The 22,014-nt window shown below is 43.9% G+C and overlaps 1 protein-coding gene across 13 annotated transcripts in view; it reads left to right on the forward strand.

Moving 5' to 3' along the window:
- The window catches only part of SVIL (supervillin), a 334,548-nt gene that overhangs the window by 284,829 nt on the left and 27,705 nt on the right, over positions 1-22,014 (forward strand). For all 13 annotated transcript variants that reach the window (XM_077491057.1, XM_077491058.1, XM_077491050.1 and 10 more), the window contains 6 exons: positions 2,446-2,582; positions 8,935-9,082; positions 13,910-14,055; positions 18,407-18,582; positions 18,726-18,873; positions 20,772-21,048. In XM_077491057.1, the coding sequence (XP_077347183.1) occupies positions 2,446-2,582; positions 8,935-9,082; positions 13,910-14,055; positions 18,407-18,582; positions 18,726-18,873; positions 20,772-21,048 (1,032 nt within the window). The remainder of the gene's footprint in view (positions 1-2,445; positions 2,583-8,934; positions 9,083-13,909; positions 14,056-18,406; positions 18,583-18,725; positions 18,874-20,771; positions 21,049-22,014) is intronic.

Here is a 22,014-nt window from a genome sequence, read left to right on the forward strand (position 1 = left end):
ATGACATATAAAAAGTTTAAAAGACTGTTTTGGGGGGGGAGCGCAAGGAGTTTTATCAGCCTTAAAGCCCATCGCTGGGTAAAGACAGACTGCTCCCTTGCTCCCTAACCTCCGGCATGCAAGGGTTAAATGCTCATTTAGGTCCGGGGGGGGGGTGCAAAAATCACATTTTACTTACCCAAGTTGGTGCTCTCCTCTACTCCCAATGATTTGGCAGTGGACTGTCCCTCAGCATCCTCAATGTCTAGCTGTGGGCTCTGCATTAGTCTTGACAACGAATGAGGACCTGTGAAGACCAAGTGCATAGGGGAGAAGAGGCTGTGGGGTCCCGCAGCCTGGAGGGAGCCTGTGGCAAAAGGATCATCAAGAAAAGAAAACTGCTTTTTGCAGGCCCCCTAGATCTAAACCAGCATTTACCTTTGCAGTGCTGAGAAGCCCCACTGCAAGGGAGGATTTTCCCTTCCCCTGGAGTTCAGCTTTAAGCCATTTTTATGTTTTGATCTACTTATAATGCATTTTAAGTATGTTTTAGGCAGCTGACTTAGACAGAAAAATTAGAAATATGTAAACTGCCATTGCTGACCACCAATGCTCATTCCCTGGCTATCATACTCTGATTTACTAACTTGGAACAAATTTGCTGCAAGTCCTAACTCCTGATCTGCTTCTTGCAGATTGATTGACCTAAAGTATTGAAACTGAGAGGCCGATTCGCAGGCAGTTAGCATTTTAATGCCGTAAAACATAATGATCTGCACAGGTCCCTTCCTAATCTCAACTCGGCAAGAAAAAAATGAAAACACCTGTGATGGACAAAAGTTAATAAAATATGTACCTTTTTCTTGCTTCGCCCATGGCACCATGGCATGGCGGAGAGTGCAATCTTGGTGGATATAGGGTACTCTCATGCCCAGGGTAGCTCCAAAAATAGAGAAAAGAAAAGAGAGGGCGCACCGGCCTTGTGCATTATCCTTTAAATATGTATTTATTGAAGACCTAAAAAAGAAAACTACTCGCAAACGTTCATATAAAATCTTGCGATATGACCGTAAAAGTAGTCCTCAAATAGCAGCATCCAATACTAGGCGAACAGGACTCTCCAGAGGTCGCACCACTTACTACCATCTGATGCGTTTCAAGGGGACCAACCCCTCTTCCTCAGAGCTCAGTAGTGGGCTCTCCTTCGGCAGTCCCTGAATTAATCCCCAAAAAACACACACACACACACACACACTAGAACAAATAACACACAGAAGGAAGAGGGGTTGGTCACCTCAAAATGCGTCAGCAGGTAGTAAGTGGTGCGATCTCTGAAGAGTCCTGTTCGCCTAGTATTGGATGCTGCTATTTGACTACTTTTACTGTCTTATCGCAAGATTTTATACAATCGTTTGTGAGTAGTTTTTCTTTTTTATGTCTTCAATAAATACATATTTAAAGGATAATGCACAAGGCCGGTGTGCCCTCTCTCTTTTCTTTTCTCTCTTTGACTGAGGGCAGCAAAGCTAGTGTTGATCATTTCCATAGCTGGTCTGCCTACGCACAGGAGTGTTTTCGTTTTGTTGTTGTAATAGCTCCAGAAATATACTGATATTTTGCAGTCACTTAGGATAAAGGGGCCCTTTATTAATGGATTTCAGCTTTCCAGTAATGTTCATCACCTGAATATTGAAATGTGCACTTTAGTAATCAAAATTGCTGTATAAAAAGAAAAATCGTTATGGCAAAATTGTATCAGTATACTTCAGTAGTACATCAGCATTATTGTAATAACAATTCTTACATATGTTGATATTTAAAAAAAAAAAAAAAAGTAGTGGGGTCAGCTTTTTCTGCTTGGTATATAGATATATTGCTTTGTAGTAATGCATAGCGTTGCTTTAGGCTGGCCATACACGTTATAATCTTGACTGGTTCAGTAGGAACTGGCCGAATTTCAAACAGTTAGGGCAGGCTGAATGTTCCAAATCGATCAACTTTGGTACCAGCAGCCCGACCATTTCTCTTGCGATTACTGCTAGCGGCTCCTATAGCCACTAGCAGTAATCAGTATTCGCCCTCCGCCGGTAGAAGATAATTGCTGATTCACCTGTCAGCCAGCACTGTCTGTGTTGATTTGGGAATCGTGCGAATAAAGGAAGAGATTTGCACCATGTATGGCCTGCCTTACTGTTCCTCTGTCAGATAAAACTGGAGAGTGCAAAATCTGGTGCAGCTGTGCATTAAGCTTTGCCCAAAAAAAAAAAAAAAAAAACTGGAAGCCAATTGGTTTCTTTGCAGAACTGCACCAGATTTTTGCACACTCCAGTTTTAGTAAATCAAGTCCAAAGTCTACTTATTTTATATATACGTGCACCTACCTTCTGCGTATGAAATACATTTATTAAATGGCAAACATGTAAAAATTCAAAACGGATATAAAAAAACTGTTTTGCTTTTTTTCAGGACGTAGACATGTCCAGTCGAGGTTGGTGGAGCCCCGAGCATCTTCCCTGAACAGTGGGGACTGTTTCCTGCTGATCTCCCCGCTCTATTGCTTCCTGTGGGTCGGAGAGTTTGCAAACGTCATTGAGAAAGCCAAGGTTAGTGTCCTCAGATGTTGACATTCTGTCATTCTGCCCACCACTTTGAAGTGCCGTGACAAATTGTGCTATGGAAACAAGTATCTGGAAATGCTGTGTCATGCAAAACACCATATATGGCCACCATGGGACAGATCTATGTGCAGCCTCTTGAATTATCTGACACTGCTCACAGCATGTTAACACTTTGAAGTGCGTCTGTTTCATAGCCAGGAAATCCTCCGGGAAGGATCCTGCCAGTGGTGTCATGACATCAGTAATCATATGCAGAATGGTTCTGTTTCTTTACAGATAACTGAGTTGTGGGGGAGGGGGTCATTCTGAGGTTGTTGAAGTTTACTATTCCAATACAGCTTTGTAGTTTGGGAACAGTAAACCCCTGCCAAAATCAAACTTCGTCTTGGCTGACCCTGTTGCGAAGAAATACTTTGTTTTGTTTTTTTCCTTCCATTAAAGCATTTTCAGGCCAAAAAGATGCCATTTTATCCATCTCCTTTACTTTTGTGCTTAAGTGATCACTCTTATATGCAGTAGGTTATAATAACTACTCGCAATCTACTCTAACCTGGTCTGATTTCAGCAAAGTGAATTCTGATAGGTTGCTATTAGTACTAACTTGAGGACGAAGTGTTGAATAAGGTCACCTATGTATTAAGTCCTAATTAAAACTGTATTAAAACCAAAAATGTATTATATTGCAGCTTACCAATCATTGGATGTGGTGGCTGCATTAGTTTTCTTTGTTAGGCTTTTTCCCTCTGGGTTCACCTGGTGATCTGGCCAGTAACACACCTCCTGTATTAGAGTGCTCCCACTCTGGATGGAGCACAGGAACTACCTTTTGGACGGCAGTATTTTCAGTCCGGGGGGAGAGAAGAGTGTTCGCTGTACTAGCAGATTAAAGTGGTTGTAAAGGCACAAGGTTTTTTACCTTCATGCATTCCCTGCATGAAGGTAAAAAAAAAAAAAACCTGTGTGCAGCAGCCCCCCTGATGCTTACTTGAGCCCACCTCAATCTAGCGATGTCCACGAGAGCCTCATCTCTCTGGGGACTTTCACTCCTGATGGGCTTTTGGCAGCAGCAAGAGCCCATTGGCTCCCATTGCTGTCAAGCACAGCCAGTGACCCAATCAGGAAATGGAGGGGACAGGGCCATGGCCATGTCATGGCTCCATGTGTGAATGGAAATGCAGCTGCAGCTCGAGAGCGCACCTGCTTGGGTGCTCCAATTGCAAGCTGCTTGCTGTAGGGGGGAGGAGACAGGAGCGCTGGTGGGGGGGCCCGAGAAGAGGAGGATCCAAGCTGCTCTGTGCAAAACCACTGCACAGAGCAGGTAAGTATAACATTGTTAGTAAAAAAAAAAAAAAACTTTACCATCACTTTAAAGTAATAAAAATAACATGTTATACTTACCACCTCTGTGCAGTGGGTTTGCACAGAGCAGCCCAGATCCTCCTCTTCTCGGGTCCCTCTTCTGTGCTTCTGACCCCTCCCTCCTATCCAGTGCCCCCACAGCAAGCAGCTTGCCATGGGGCACCCGAGTCACAGCTCCCTGTGTCCATTCAGAGACATAGCTGCGGCCCGGGCCCGCCCCCTCTCTCTCCTGATTGACTGACTGACAGCAGCGGGAACCAATGGCACCGCTGCTGTGTCTTGGCTAATCAGGAGGGAGAGTTGTGGATGGCTGAGATGCTCATGGACATCTCTGGAGAGAGATGGACTCAGGTAAGTATTAGGGGGCTGCTGCACACAGAAGGTGTTCATCTTAAAGTATAGAATGCATTAAGATACAAAACCTTCTGACTTTACAACTCCTTTTAAGGTACACTAAAAAACTGAGCACCAGCTAACACTTTGTAATCGGTTACGGCAAAAAAATTTTTCTTTTTGGAAATTTGACATAAGTAAAAGCTGATCATTGTAAGCACCCCTGTCAGTAAATGGGTTTGTCTCAACCCTGTAACTGCTACATCTGCAGGACAGTTTATTCTGTTGGAAAACAGACTTACTGGCTAGCAGTGTTAACTTTGGCAGCAAATTTCAATTTAATTTTAGTCTTCTGCAAGTGCTTTAGTTTTAGTAAGTATTAGACTAAAATGCAATTTCTTTTTTTTTAGTTTTTAGTACCATTTTAGTCGTCATATTTTAGTTGACTAAAAACCCCAGTACATTTTAGTCGAATAAAATCATTTTAGTCAACAAATCGAATGTGTTTAGTTAAATTGTATTGCGCTATTTAAGCATTTCTCTAGAATTTCCAAACTCATTTATATACGCCTGGAATAAAAAAATCTCATTATATATGCCTGGAGTAAAAAAATCGAATATGTTATGTATGGTATTAGGCTTGAACAAACTCAGATACAGATTTAGCCGTTCTGGACAGTCTGCGGAGGCGTGTAATGCTGTACAGTGCCCGGCACGGTGGTCTGAGGAGGCCTGTAATGCTGCACAGTGCTCGGGACGGTGGTCTGAGGAGGCATGTAATGCTGTACAGTGCTTGGGACGGTGGTCTGAGGAGGCCTGTAATGCTGCACAGTGCTCGGGACGGTGGTCTGAGGCCTGTAATGCTGCACAGTGCTCGGGACGGTGGTCTGAGGAGGCCTGTAATGCTGTACAGTGCTTGGGACGGTGGACTGAGGAGGCCTGTAATGCTGCACAGTGCTCGGGACGGTAGTCTGAGGAGGCCTGTAATGCTGCACAGTGCTCGGGACGGTGGTCTGAGGAGGCCTGTAATGCTGTACAGTGCTCGGGACGGTGGTCTGAGGAGGCCTGTAATGCTGCACAGTGCTCGGGACGGTGGTCTGAGGAGGCCTGTATTGCTGTACAGTGCTCGGGACGGTGGTCTGAGGAGGCCTGTAATGCTGTACAGTGCTCGGGATGGTGGTCTGAGGAGGCATTGAATGCTGTACAGTGCTCGGGACGGTAGTCTGAGGAGGCATGTAATGCTGTACAGTGCTCGGGACGGTAGTCTGAGGAGGCCTGTAATGCTGCACAGTGCTCGGGACGGTGGTCTGAGGAGGCCTGTATTGGTGCACAGTGCTCGGGACGGTGGACTGAGGAGGCCTGTAATGCTGTACAGTGCACTGGATGGTGGTCTGAGGAGGCCTGTAATGCTTTACAGTGCACGGGACGGTGGTCTGAGGAGGCCTGTAATGCTGTACAGTGCTGGATGATGGTCTGAGGGGACGGCCGGTAATGCACAGTGCCCTGGATGCTACTGCCAGTGGTACGAGGAGGCCTGTAACGCACAGTTGCACACAGTGCTCAGTCTGGACAGATGGTGGTCTAAGGGGAGGCCTCGAGCCTGCTGTGCTGTAATTGTAGTACACAACTGCTCTGCTCTGGCTGGGTGCCGGGCAGCGCGGTTGACTCGGGAGACCTCAGCCTGGCTGACCTGTAATGCACAGTGCTGTTCTCACTCCCAGGTCTCCAGTAGTCGTCTCGTCACAGTGCGGTCGCTTGCTGGGAGCGGAAGCAGGCAGAGCTCTGTGAAAAAACTGAAGCTCGTTCACAAGGGTAAACGTCCCTGACTCACATTTTCGTCCCATTTAAAATGGCTTTGATTTTCGTCCTAGTTTTTGTCGGTGGACGAAAATGTGCTGTGCTTCTCGTTTAGTTTTTCGTCACTATAAAAATGCCGCTGACGAAATCTTTGACGAACGTTTTCGTGGACGAGGTTAACACTGCTGGATAGATCAATAGGTTAAAGTAAAGGGAAAAAAAGTCTAAAATAAGAAAACAAATTATTTACATGAATACATTTTTTACATGAAAATATAAAAGCTGCTCATTTTAAGCACCCCTGTCAGTGTCAACTCTCTGAACTGATACATTTTCAGAAGAGCTTGTTCTGTTTTAAAAAAAAAAAAAGACACCTGTGAGTTTGCTTGGGCACAGCAGCCCATTCCGTTTAATGGGCTGCAGTGCCTGCATTTCCCGCAGAAAAAGGCGCATGCACCTATTCCAAAACGCTACAATTCCTGCAGCCGCAGCCACCCGCATAGATCTAAACCTAGCCTTACTGGCCATATGAGGTGAAAAAAGAGGAAAGAAAGCCTAAAAACAAAACAAATGCAGCCTTCACATCTCAGAATTGGTAAGCTGCAATATAATAAATGTTTGTTTTGGGTTTAATACCACTTTAAAATATTAATAATGCAAGTTTTCAGAACCCATTAGATCCCTTTCTCAGCCTTTATACAAAGCCTGAGGACAGGATCTAGGGGTTTCCAGGAGCTTGCATCTTAATTTAAGATGACATTTCTGTAGGTTCATCCTTGGCTACTGCGATACAAGCCTCCACTTCAGTTAAAATCTGTAACAAATCATCTGAGTGGCCACGCTGATTGCTGAGTAAAAGAGTAGACAGATCCTACTGAGGATAAAATTGATGAGATCATAATGGTGCAGGAGCTGCCATTGCTGGCCTCTTTGTATAAAAAAAAAAATGCCAGTTGCCCTGGCTTCAATACATGACAGGGAAAGTGACAGACTGGAGAAAAGCAGCTGTTAATGAGTGGCAGAAATGTCAGATTTTCCTTATCTCTATATTTGTCCAGATCAGTAAGGCCCGCCATAGATAGTTCATATCTCAGCCAACAACAGGTACCGGCCAAGATTTCAACAATCGGTGGCCAAGCTAATTGTACTGAAGTCGGGTGCAATTATCATGCCGGATATGTGATTATTGGCAGTGGCTACAGCCACTAGTAATGATCATGGTGTTTGTCTGGCAGGGACGGCTCCCTGCACCCCCCACCCACGAAGAGAACATAATAGCTCCGCTGTAGGGGGTTGCACGGAAAAAAGCGCTAGATTCCCCACATTAACAGTGTTCGTGTTGATGGGGTAATCCAAAGTTTTTCTTTCCTGCTACCTGTGATGGAAGGAAAGAAAATCGTATCTATGGCCTGCCTAACTCCAGGAGCATTGAAGCCAGTGCATCACAATAACAGCAGACTGCTAGTATTTTCAAAAGGTTTGGTGAGCAGATGCAACTTCCTTGATTGTCTCATAACTTTAAAGTCAATCTTCCCTAAGAAGAAATGCTTGACCAGCTATCATGGATTTTCTTTGACATTCCTAATGTGGCTATCAAGCTTATCTTTCAGGTGTGCAGCTTAGTGAGGTCAGATCGCCAAACCAGTGTTCTTTCAGGTCATTGGCTTAACAAGTGGTGAACCCAGAGGATAATCCATATGGGGCAGGGAATTTAGAACTTCTAAAGGAAGTAAACATTGATGTCAGAGGTGCTTCTGTCCTGACCAGATCCCTTTTTAGTTAAAGTTACTTAGGTGAAAGTGCTGACATAATTTGGATGCTGGGGGAATACAGGGGGCTACTTAGAGAAATGACTTAAGCAGTGTGGTCATGTAGTGCAGGGCAGTCTACTGCTGCAAAGCTGTGTCAGCACAGAGAAGAAAAAAACACATACAAATAAAGACTGATTGCACTAAAGTGTGTACTATCACACATTAATTTAATGACCTCCTGTGGAATTCTGAAGATAAAATTCACACATTAACTGGAAGAACTTTTATCCAGGAGAGATTGAAATTCCACAGTTCACTTGGATATAATGAGTGCTTAACCCACGACCATATGATTGCATAATACACCTCACTAATCGTTCCGTGACTGCTGCCCCTCTCTGCCAATCCCTTCACTGGCTTCCCCTACCCCACCCTGTAAAATTCAGAATGCTAACCGTAACATACAAAGCAATCCACATCATCGCCCCCATCTACATCACCAACCTCATCTGCAGATATCGCCAAAATCGTCCCCTCCGCTCCTCCCAGGACCTCCTACTTTCTAGCTCCCTTGTTACCTCCTCTCATGCTCGCCTTAAGACTTCTCCAGAGCCTCTCCCATCCTTTGGAACTCCCTGCCCCAGTCTATCCGATCAGCCCCTACCCTGTCCATCTTTAGGAGTTCCCTGAAAACTCATTTATTCAGGGAAGCCTATCCCACACCCACCTAACAACTGTCCCCGAGCCACCCCCACATCATATCATTCTCTGCAGCTATTACCTTTTGTACCACCACCCCCTCCCTTTTAGAATGTAAGCTCTATGAGCAGGGCCCTCCTGTACCTTTTGTATTGTACTGTAATTGTATTGTCCCCCCTATACATTGTAAAGAGCTGCATAAACTGTTGGCGCTATATAAATCGTGAATAATAACAATAAAAGGCATGGTTTTTATTTATTTTTTAGCAAAATAAGACATGTGAAAAGCTCAGTTTAGAAGTGTCAGAGAGGCCATTGGCTTAATTGTAGGGTAGAGATTTTGTTTTCCCTCTATTTTATGTGACTAAAAGGTGTTTTTTGTTGTTTTTTTGCATTAGGCTTCAGAATTGACCACCATAATCCAGACAAAGAGGGAACTGGGGTGTAGAGCATCATATGTACAGACAGTGGAGGAGGGGATAAACACACACACTCACGCTTCACGGGACTTCTGGAAGCTTCTGAGTGGTCAAACGGAATACCAAGGTAATTGTGACTGTGTGTGTATATGTATGTGTGTATGTGTATGTGTATGTGTATATGTGTATATATATATATATATATATATATATATAATGTATATATGTGTGTGTATTTGTATATATATATTTGTATATTAATTTTGTGTGTGTATACAGTATTGGACCAAAGTGAGTACACCCCTCACATTTTTGTAAATATTTTATTATCTTTTCATTTGACAACACTGAAGAAATGAAGAAATGACACTTTGCTACAATGTAAATTTGCTGTCCCCTCAAAATAACTAACACAGCCATTAATGTCTAAACCACTGGCAACATAAGGGAGTACACCCCTCAGTGAAATTGTCCAAATTAGTCCCAAAGTGTCAATATTTTGTGTGGCCTCCATTATATTCCAGCACTGCCTTAACCACTTCAATACAGGGCACTTAAACACCTTCCTGCCCAGACCAATTTTGAGCTTTCAGCGCTGTCGCACTTTGAATGACAATTGCGCGGTCATGCTACACTGTACCCAAATGAAATTTTTATCATTTTTTTCCCACAAATAGAGCTTTCTTTTGGTGGTATTTGATCACCTCTACGGTTTTTATTTTTTGCGCTACAAATAAAAAAATACCGAAAATTTTGAAAAAAAAAATGTTTTTTTTTGTTTCAGTTTCAAAACTTTGTAAATAAGTAAGTTTTCTCCTTCACTGATGGGCACTGATGGGGCTACACTGATGGGCACTGATAAGGTGGCACTGATGGGCACCAATGTGGCACCAATGAAGTGGCACTGATGGGCGACACGGATGGGCGACACGGACGGACACTGATAGGTGGCACAAATTGGCACTGATAGCTGGCACGGATGGGCGGCACGGATGGGCATGGATAGGCGGCACAGGTGGGCATGGATAGGCGGCACAGGTGGGCATGGATAGGCGGCACAGGTGGGCATGGATAGGCGGCACAGGTGGGCATGGATAGGCGGCACAGGTGGGCATGGATAGGCGGCACAGGTGGGCATGGATAGGCGGCACAGGTGGGCACTCAGGCGACATCGGTGTTATAGTAATGGATGCCAATCAGTGCCAAACAATAATGCATGCCAATCAGTGATGCCCATTGTGGCCACTGATTGGCATCCATTATGGGCACTGATTGGCACCCATTGTGCTGACTGGCACCCTGGTGGTCTAGGGAGGATTATGGATTTTTATTACCTTTTCCCTGGTGGTCTAGTGGTGTCCCTGGTGGTCCAGTGTGGGCATCCTCGGGGGGGGCTGTGCTGATAATCGATCAGCACAGACCCCCCCCTGTCAGAGGAGCAGCCGATCGGCTCTCCTCTACTCGCGTCTGTCAGACGCGAGTGAGGGAAAGCCGATCACCGGCTCTTCCCATTTACACTGTGATCAGCCGTGATTGGACACGGCTGATCACATGGTAAAGAGTCTCCGTCGGAGACTCTTTACCGAGATCGTAGTTGCCGGGTGTCAGACTGACACCCCGCAACAACGATCGCCGCAATGCGCGCCCCCGGGGGCGCACAGCGGCTCATAATCCTAATCACGTCATATGACGTCCGGTCAGGATTATGAAACCACTTTGCCGCCGTCAATTTGTAATAGGGCGGGCGGCAAGTGGTTAAAGAGGAAGTAAACTCTCTCGCTCTAATGCTTCTTTTCATTTAGTCCATTATAATAAGTAATTATCAGACTATAGCCACTGTAATCCAGACCAAATCGCACATTACTTACTGTTTAAAGAAACTAGGGGTTAGCCATCTTAAGTATTGTTTTCTAAGTCCACAGTGGAGTGCATTTCCGCCCTTACATTGAGCACTTCCTGTACTGTTAACCAATCCTCCTTCTCAATCTAATGTTTCTATGGCAACCCTACTTCCCTGTTCATAGCTTACTTGTTTATTTCATAGTATTTACTTGTGCTGATGTCTAATGTTTGCCTTTGTCAGACTTATCAGCTTCAGCTCTGAGTGATTAGCAAAGTTCAGTGTTGTGCTGTAGGAAGTCCTGATAACAGATGGATAAGCACATATAGAGTGTGCCGTAAATCAGGGGAGATCTGGGCATGCTCAGTGACTTTATTCTACAGAACAACAAGGATTACAACAATACTAAGCAAGTAAGGAGATATCTAAAAGTAGTGTTCATTAGGGTTTTTTATGCTGATTTACATGGGACAAAGATGTGGGGGTAAGGTTTAACCACTTTAACCCTCTTGGGCATGGAGTTCACCAGAGCTTCACAGGGTTGCCACTGGAGTCCTCTTCCACTCCTCCATCATGACAGCACGGAGCTGGTGGATGTTGGACATCTTGCACTCTTCCACCTTCCGTTTGAGGATGCCCCACAGATGCTCAGTAGGGTTTAGGTCTGGAGACATGCTTAGCCAGTCCATCACCTTTACCCTCAGCTTCTTTAGCAAGGCAGAGGTCATTTTGGAGGTGTTTGGGGTCGTTATGTTGGAATACTGCCCTGCGGCCCAGTCTCTGAAGGCAGGGGATCATGCTCTGCTTCAGTATGTCACAGTACACGTTGGCATTCATGGTCATGCAGCCACAGACCATAAAACTCCCACCACCATGCTTGATTGTAGACAAGACACACTTGTCTTTGTACTCCTCACCTGGTTGCTGCCACACATGCATTGACACCGTCTGAATCAAAAAAGTTTATCTTGTTCTCATCAGACAACAGGACATGGCTCCAGTAATCCATGTCCTTAGTCTGCTTGTCTTCAGCAAACTGACTGTGGGCTTTCTTGTGCATCATCTTTAGAAGAGGCTTTCTTCTGGGACAATAACCATGCAGACCAATTTGATGCAGTGTGCGGCGTATGGTCTGAGCACTGACAGGCTGACCCCCCACCCCTTCAACCTCTGCAGCAATGCTGGCAGCACTCATACGTCTATTTCCCAAAGACAACCTCTGGATATGATGCTGAGCACGTGCACTCAACTTCTTTGGTTGACCATGCTGTATGGTCTTGGCTACTGTGCTGCAGCTCAGTTTCAGGGTCTTGGCAATCTTCTCATAGCCTAGGCCATATGTAGAGCAACAATTTTTTATTTTTTTTAAATCATCAGATCTTTGCCATGAGGTGCCATGTTGAACCAGTATGAGAGAGAGAGTGATAACGCCAAATTTAACACACCTGCTCCCCCTTTCACACCTGGGACCTTGTAACACTGAGTCACATGACACCGAGAAGGGAAAATGGCTAAATGGGCACAATTTGTTATACCTATATTCAGGGTGTAACATGTTATGAACAGACCCGGCCCCAGGCACCTCACCCCAATCACCTGCTCTGACAGCTAGCGGGGGTCTTTTATTCCCCAACCCCCACTAGCTATCACAATTTATGAAAAATTAGGAGCCTTGCGGCTGTTGGCTTGTAGTTTTTAATGACCTACCACATTTATTATTTTTTGTTAAAAGTTGAACTTCTCCTTTAAAAGATCACAGCTGAGAGGATCAGTACAGGGAGGGCATCATAGTACGTCCGCCCCTGATTGCGCATCGGGAGCAATCTGTAATCGCTGTGTCGTCCTGATCACAGATTGGGGTAAAGAGCTAATCATAGCAGCTCTTTACCCTGTGACCAGCTGTTTGCAATCACAATAGGATTTGTCGGTCATTGGTAATCTTCTAATGCTGACCGCTTGTGAGGAGAGCTGATCCACACAGGGAACATCTAAACTGATCATTGGGGCACTGCCCACCAGTGCAGCCTCATCAGCGCACATCAGTGAAGGAGAAAAATTACTTATTTACAAAATGTTATTTATTTTTTGTCTAGCAAAAAATTAAAAACCCAGTGGCAATTAAACACCACCAAAAAAAAAAAGTTCCATCTGTCTCATAAAAATGATACATTTTGTTTGGGTGCCGTGTTGCATGACCGCACAATTGTCATTCAAAGTCTGACAACGCTGAAACCGGAAAATTTGCCTGGGTTGGCAGGTGGTGAAAGTGCTCGGTAGGCAAATGGTTAACTTGAGTGCTTGTTCTGGATGGGTCAAAGCTACCGGTTATCTCCCCAAACTTTTTTAATCCCTTTCCTGAGAGCATTAAACCCAGGTTAAGCCAAGCTATTTTGTTTGTGATGGAGTGATGAAGGGCTAGAAATAATTTATTTTTTTCCTCTCATAGATTTCCTCTCACGTTCTGGCTGTCATCCGAACAGTAAGGGAGGAAAATCTTAAAGTTGGGACACAGCCACCAATAAAAGCACTTTTTTAAATGTTAGGGTGGAGCACGAATTTAGCACCACTGATGAGTTTGGTTATTTCCCATGGTGGAGATTTTCTACTCACTTGGGAAATCTCCCTTCAATAGACCCAGATTGCATTAAAAGTAGCAGAGCATCTAAATTGTACAATTTTTTTCCTTTTTTAGATCTACCAAAACCATATAAATATGAAGTCAAACCTAAACACTTTCAATTTGTATGCCACGAGACAGGCTCTTGCACTACATAGTTGAAGGTAAATCTAAAGGAAATTGAATAATAAAATTGTATAATGTATGGCCAGCTTTACTCTCCCCAACTCCATAAAAAAAGAAAAAAAATATAAAAAAATTGTTAGTTGCCTGGCTAATCTGACCTCAGTTTGAGTTCATTTGCAGTTTCATTCTATATCCGTGACTCAGAAGATATTGTAGCCAGCAGGATAGAAGCAGAAAACAAAATAAATGGATCTTTTATAGACAGCTAATCTTGTGCCATTTTTCACTACCAGAACTGAGCATAAAAATGATTCCAGTTTTGTAGTTCTGGGACTGTTGCATTGTTCAATGACTGTTTGCCCTTATTGCAGATGCTGGAACTCCAGAGGAAGATGAGCGATATGAAAATGCAATTATTGAGACAAACTGCATCTACCGCTTGGTTGATGATAAGCTGGTACCTGTAGATGAATTCTGGGGTAAAGTCCCTCGATGCTCACTTTTACAGTCTAAAGAGGTTTGTGACCTATTTTCTTAATAGAAATAAAACCCACTAAGTCATTTATCAATGTTTGTGAAGGAAAACAGTTTATCCTGCTACAGGAACTCACCAGATGCTTTCTTTTACTCTTCTATTGCACTGTGGCTTGTGGTCAACTCGGTTACTTCTTTCTGTAAACATTTTGAGAAATGAGGATTAATATGAACTGGTTGCCGGTAGCAGAAGAGGCAGATGGAGGTGACCTGGTCACTGTAGGGCAACAAAGACTGACCAAGAAGAATCCGTGTGTCATTTTCAGTAAGGGGCAGTGATGAGAAGGTGTTGAGATGTCAAGTGTGCACGAGCAACATTCCACCTAAGGGATTACTTTATAGTGTTGAGTCTTTGTGCAGTAGAACAGAAATAAATGGGAGTAATGATGGTGCTCAGTGGTCCTTTTTAACCACTTGCCGACCGCCGCACGACGATGTACGTCGACAGAATGGCACGGGCAGACATATGGGCGTACATGTATGTCCCTGCCTTCCCGCCGGTGGGGGGCCCGATCGGGCCCCCCCCCCCCGGTGCCAGCGGCGGTCGGTTTTCGTTCAGAAGCGATCCGGGATGAGGGGGCGGCCATTCATTCATGGCCACCCCCTCTCGATCGCTCCTGACGAATGGAAGTGAGGCGTGACATCACTTCCTCTCCTGTAATGTAAACACAGGAGAGGAAGTGATGTAATCTCTCCTCCGTGTCGGTATTTTTCGTTCCGGCACCGAGGAGAGAGGATCGGTGAGTTGCACCAACACGACACTTCACAGTAGAACATGCCAGGCACACTCACACCCCCCCATCACCCCTGCCCCCCCAGTCACAGTGACACCAATAGCATTTTTTATTTTTTTTGCATTGGTGTCATTTGTGACTGTAATAACTGTTAGGGCAGTTAGGGTTAGCCCCCTTTAGCTCTAGGGTACCCCCCTAACCCCCCCAATAAAGGTTTAACCCCGTGATCACCCCCCGTCACCAGTGTCACTAAGGCTGGGTTCACATTGCAGCGGTTTATGAGAATGGATGTGATTCGCACCACACTGCAGTGCAAATCACATCCGATCTCTGTGCGATTCGAGTTCAGCCATACTGAATTTGCGCCGCACCCGCCGCAAATTCGCACGGGACCCTTTTTTTGGTCCGCAGCAGAATCGGATCGCATGGGTGTTCACACCATGCGATCCGAGTTTGCAGATCGCACTGCGATATGCGAACTGATCTGGGGGTGTCATTAACATTTCACTGACACTCCCAGCAGTTCGCATAGGGCAGTGTGAACTGCCGCCGGGAGGCATGCGATGCGGGAACCCGCCGTGGATTTGTGGCGTTCCCGCATCGCTCCAGTGTGAACCCAGCCTAATAAGCGATCGTTTTTCTGATCGCTGTATTAGTGTCACAGGTGACGCTAGTTAGGCAGGTAGGTATTTAGGTTCGCCGCAGCTTTTTATAGCGCCAGGGACCCCCATATACTACCGCATAAAGCCCCCTGATTGCCCCCTAGTTAACCCTTTCACCAGTGATCACCATATAACTGTTACAGGTGACGCTGGTTGGTTAGTTATATTTTTATAGTTTCAGGGCACCCGCCATTTATTACCTAGTCTCACTAGTGTACACCTAAATTTAGGGGTGTCTACTTTCCAAAATGGGGTCATTTGGGGGGGGTTTGTGCCATCTTGGCATTTTATGGCCTTCAAAACTGTAACGCCCTTAGAAAGCCTGAAGGCGGTGCTTGGTTTTCGGGGCCCCGTACGCGGCTAGGCTCCCAAAAAGTCCCACATGTGGTATCCCCGTACTCAGGAGAAGCAGCAGAATTTATTTTGGGGTGTCATTTCACATATGCCCATGGCATGCGTGAGCAATATATCATTTAGTGACAACTTTGTGAAAAAAATAAATAAAATAAAAAAGTTTGTAATTTTCCCGCAACTTGTGGCAAAATATAAAAAATTCCATGGACTCAACATGCCTCTCAGCAAATAGCTTGGGGTGTCTACTTTCTAAAATGGGGTCATTTGTGGGGGTTTTGTGCCATCTTGGCATTTTATGGCCTTCAAAACTGTAATAGGTAGTGAGGAGTGAAGTCAAATATTTACGCCCTTAGAAAACCTGAAGGCGGTTCTTGGCTTTCGGGGCCCCGTACGCGGCTAGGCTCCCAAAAAATCCCACACATGTGGTATCCCCGTACTCAGGAGAAGCAGCAGAATTTATTTTGGGTTGTCATTTCACATATGCCCATGGCATGTGTGAGCAATATATCATTTAGTGACAACTTTGTGTAAAAAAAAAAAAAAAAAAAAAAAAATTTTTTTTTGTCATTATTCAATCGCTTGAGGCAAAAAAATAAAATATTCAATGGGCTCAACATGCCACTTATCAATTTCCTTAGGGGGTCTACTTTCCAAAATGGGGTCATTTGGGGGGGTTTTGTACTGCCCTGCCATTTTAGCACCTCAAGAAATGAGATCTTGAGGCAGTCGTAAACTAAAAGCTGCGTAAATTCCAGAAAACGTACCTTAGTTTGTAGATGTGACAACTTTTGCGCAAACCAATAAATATACAGTTATTGACTTTTTTTTTACCAAAGACATGTGGCTGAATACATTTTGGCCTAAATGTATGACTAAAATTGAGTTTATTGGATTTTTCTAATAACAAAAAGTAGAAAATATCATTTTTCTTCAAAATTTGCGGTCTTTTTACGTTTATATCGCAAAAAATTAAAATCGCAGAGGCAATCAAATACCATCAAAAGAAAGCTCTATTTGTGGGAAGAAAAGGACGCAAATTTTGTTTGGGTACAACATTGCATGACCGCGCAATTACCAGTTAAAGCAGCGCAGTGCCAAATTGTAAAAAGACCTCTGGTCATTGACCAGCAAAATGGTCCGGTCTGAAAGTGGTTAACAAGGTAGCATATGGTGCTCCGCCTACACTGCATACTCAGTCAGTCTTCAGAGACTGGGTCACAGCAGAGTATGTGCTACAGCTCTGGACCTGGAAAAGACTCCATGGCTAACACAGCCTGGAGACTGGAAAGCCCCACAGTAAGGAACCCAGTGCCCAAAAATCCCATTCCAGGCTAGCCCTGTAATTGTCCAGACCAGTAGGGTCTTAGTATGGTCTCAAAGTTCCTTCTGAGGATACATCGATTCACATATCTGCACATAGAGACCAGCTGAAGCAGCTTGTAGGTGAATCTTGGTTGAAGAAAAAAATGTATAATGTTGTAGGACAAATTGATTAGCAATTTTAATATTCATCCTTCTAGAACACTAGCAAAATAAATTGAGACATACTGGCAGGGGGAAAAGTCATACTGGGCTGGTGACTAATTTTAGTTTGCCATTTTCCAAATCCTCCTGTAAGTGGCAGTATAAACAAATGCATCTAAATCCTGTGTCCCTCAATGAACACAAAAGAAATAGACTGCCATTGTTGACCTTCTTCTGAAAAATACTTAGTTCATGGTTTTCTTACTAGTACTGTAGACCTGGAACACATGTGGTGTAGGAGTTCTGAACTCTGACGTGTTCTTACTGAACAAACTGCATGCTTGTTCCAGCACTGTGAGTTGGAAAGCTTGGGGACTAAAGGCTACGCATTTCTTTTAATACAGGTTTATTTTAGTTTATTGTGTGGTATTTCAGCTTTTATTTATTTATTTTTACCCCAATACAACTATGCACTCATGTTGCCCTCATTAGATTGTGTATTTGTAAAAAAAATAAATAAAAAATCAGCACTTTTTATTTGAGTGGAAAACCGTGCTATATGTGGTACTGGCAAATTTTATGGCCACGTTTTTTACCTGTTTACACATAATGCCACGTACACGCGATTGGAATTCTTGTCGGAAAAAGCTCTGATGGTTTTCCTGACTAAATTCCGCTCGAGCTGTCTTGCCTACACACGGTCACACTAAATTCCAATCGTTTAGAATGCGGTGATGTACAACGCGTATGACGGGACTAGAAAAAGGAAGTTCAATAGCCAGTAGCCAATAGCTTCCTTCTCGTAGTTGAATCTGAGCATGCATGATTTTTGGCATGTTGGAATTGCATACACATGATCGGAATTTCCAATAGAATGTTTTTCGGTCGGGAAAATTGAGAACATGCTATTAATTTTTGGCTGGCGTAAATTCGGACAGCTAAATTCCAATGGAGCATACACACGGTCGCATTTTCCTATTAAAAGCTCTCATCGGTCTTTTTCTGGCCGGAATTCCGATCGTGTGTACGCAGCATCAGAGTGATTCTAGATGTTTGGTATATTTGAATTTAGTAAATTGAAAATATTTTGTATTATGTATTATTGCATTTATTGTTTCAGGTGCTGGTGTTTGATTTTGGCAGTGAGGTGTATGTGTGGCACGGAAAGGAAGTGACATTGGCTCAGCGAAAGGTGGCGTTTCAGTTAGCTAAACACCTCTGGAATGGGCTCTTTGATTATGAGAACTGTGATATTAATCCTCTAGATCCTGGAGAATGCAATTCTCTAATACCAAGGTATGAAGTTATCGTTTGCATGTTTATGTATTACAATACCTATGTTGGTGTTTTTACATTTTTGGGCAGTTTTATACAGTAAGCTAATAAGATTCTTCTGCCCAGCAAGACATCAGTTTAACACTCTTAACATTACTCCACAGAAAAGGAACTGGTCGTCCAGACTGGGCTATATTTGGTCGACTGACAGAACACAATGAAACAATTCTGTTCAAAGAAAAGTTCCTGGATTGGACAGAAATGAAGAAGCCCACAGAGAAGACTTTGTGTGAGGAACTCCCAAAGCAAAAGGCAAAATCACTAGATCTATATCATGAGTTCAGCATATTGTAACATTTAGATAAATGATTGAAGTATATAAAAACATTTATCCTGTAGCGTTCAAGAATAACAATCGCTCTTGATTATATTTGAAAATTATTTCAAGCATTGGGATTTCTTATATGACGAGTCCTAAATGTACATATTACCTGTGCATTCATTGTTATTGTACTGAGGCCCCAAATAACAGAAAGGACAATAAGACCCCTTTCACACCAGGGCGTTTTGCAGGCGCTATAGCGTTAGAAATAGCGCCTGCAAAACGCCCTAAAGAAGCTGCACCATTGTGTGTAGTGTGAAAGCCCTGAGGGCTTTCACACTACAGCGGTGCGCTGGCAGGACGTCAGAAAAAAAGTCCTGCCAGCAGCTTCTTTGGAGCGGTGAAGGAGCGGTGTGTTTACCGCTCCTCCACCGCTGCTGCCCATTGAAATCAATGGGGCAGCGCTGTAATGCCGCTGGCAAAACGCCGCTATTACGGCATATTGCCGGCGGTTTTAACCCTTTCGCGGCCGCTAGCGGGGGTAAAAGTGCCCCGCTAGCGGCCGAAATGCGCCGCAAATCCGGCAGTAAAACGCCGCTAAAAATAGCGGCGTTTTGCCGCCGACGCAAGGTGCGGTGTGGTGTGAAAGGGGTCTTAGGGCAGTGCTGAGGACACCTCGGATGTCAGGGGAGGAATTCAGGCATGTTAAAGTTCAGCCTTGTTTATGATGCCTGACTGATCTCCTGGAGAAATGTACCCATAGCATGATATACAGAGCAACATCAGAGCAATTGGACATGAGAAAACAATAGGCATCAAATGGGCACTTAATGTGTTTTCTGAAGACTGTTGTTCTCTTGTGAGAACCAGTATTCCACTAAAGCAAACCTCTGCATAGGGAAATGTGTAGGTTGACTTTGCTGTGCTGTCCTTCTGCTGTTGTCTATGCTAATTTCCTGACTATTGACTCTAATACTGTATCACTGGACTAGAATAAGCATGCAACCAGGGAAGTCTGTACACCTGATTTGCATACTTGTTCTGGGTCCGTTAAGTATTCAGGCTTTTGGATGAACATAATTGTTCATTACCGTTTTTAAAAGCTTGGTAATGGCACCTTTCATACTTTTTAGCCTTATATACTTTTAAAAAGAATAGCCCAATAGCTGTATTCCATAGACATTTTCACACATGCCCAAATGATTGTAACCAGAACTCAACTAAGCACTCTACTAAGAATGGTTTTATTTCCTTTTGCTGTGGGCTGGGGTTGTACAAAACCTGTTTTTAGATGACCCTTTGTATATGCCTAATTATTGCAATCCTGAGCATTCGGTTTCTCCTTTATTTCTGGATAGGCATAGATCTCTCTAACGGGACCAGTGCAGACCTGTACTCCATAGGGATACTGTAAGACCAGTACATGTACCTTACTGTTTTGATCACTAAACAGTTATAGCAGCAAAGTCATGACACCATATCCCCCTACCGCTGTGTTATTGTTAATGGTTACGCTTGTTTTGCCAAATGTCTGTTCTGAATATATTGTGCTGGTTCTGAATTTGGCAATTAATCCGCATTTCTGCATAAGTGAATATCATGGTCCCTTTTTAGTATCTGGTTTCTTCTAATCCTATTTGCCTAAATCATATTACCTCAGCAATTGGTTTAATCAAAGGTACCTTACATCCAGCATACATGGACATACAACCAATGGAAACTGTAATTTAATATTCTGTGGGATTGTGATGTATAGTGTAAACCACAGACTAATATTAACGTGAACCAGATTGTACCGGGTGGGGCTGAAAGATCCAATTAGCTGTAGTGGTTGCATTTTGTTGTTGAATCTAATCTGAGCCAACTAACAATCCATTCTCTGTAATAGGCAGAAAAGCAGGAAGATGTAAAGGGCTATGACATCATGCAGATGGTGCCGATCTCCCAGGCGACAGTAGGGACCGTCCTAGATGGATTTAATGTGAGCCGAGGCTCTGGACTTATAGAAGGAGACGATGGGAGACAATATGAGTTAACGACCATCTCGGTTGATGTCTGGCATATTTTGGAATTTGACTACAGCAGGCTTCCAAAACAAAGTATTGGTCAGTTCCATGAGGGGGATGCGTATGTGGTGAAATGGAAGTACCTGGTGAGCACTACAGGTGAGCCAGAATTTCAGTGGTCTGTTTGAATAGTGAGCTTTATTGAAAGTAGTAGATAGCTGTTAAAGTGTAAGGCCGGCCACACTGCGATTAGTTGCATCATGTATGGGCCGGGCCTGTTTACCTTAAAGGCCAAGTTCACCTTTAGGAGCATGTTACACTCATATATAGGATGTAACATGCACCTAGTGACCCACATCCCATCGCCAGCGCTCCCTGCAGCCGCGTCATTCATTCATTCAGATTCCTACTAGTACATCTACTTCTGCAGCCAATGGCTTGTAGTTCCCAATGAACTGTTGGGGCACTGGTTGAGTGTCCTCTTGATCCATTGTTTCTTCCTGCCATGCATTAACTGCCTGCCTGCTTGGAGGTAGGGGTAGACGGCTTACTGAGAGTCTGCAGGACCCATGCATTGCAACCGTGATTTGCCGATTACAGGTGGAGTGCTTTAAAGGTTACAATTGAAAAAAAAATATTAAATGCACATTTTGTTTACCTGCAAAAATGTGCATTTTTTTATTTTATTTATTTTTTTACAAAAGGTGAACTTATCCCTTTTACAATAATCCCTTTTACAAAAAAAAATGCTGCTCCTGCTTTCCTTTACAATGCGGCTGTGGAGCATCTTTTCAGAGAAACTGCTGACTTTTTGATCCACCTGCATTCGTACAGGATGGGCTGGACACAAGTGTGCACCCCTAGCAGCCAATCCAATCTAATCTGTGCACATACTCGGCGCGCTCTCTCCTTTAGTTGCATCAGCGGAGGTCAGTCACTGTAGCTAAAAAAGGAGCGCACAGCTGCTCATGTGTGTGATTTTGAATGGGCCGGTCTCCATTTGTTAAGAGTTAAAATCTTTGCTAGGTTTTTCTTGCTATATTTCTCATTGAGGATATTCCCTTCAGTTCCTCTCTTATAAACACAGCAAGAAGTGAAAGCATATCTCTCTGAATTGAGGCAAAC

The sequence above is a fragment of the Lithobates pipiens genome, unplaced genomic scaffold (genome assembly GCF_037356315.1).
Source record: "Lithobates pipiens isolate NorthernLeopardFrog02 unplaced genomic scaffold, aLitPip1_a1.2 Scaffold_19, whole genome shotgun sequence".
In the NCBI taxonomy this organism is placed as follows: Eukaryota; Metazoa; Chordata; class Amphibia; order Anura; family Ranidae; genus Lithobates; species Lithobates pipiens.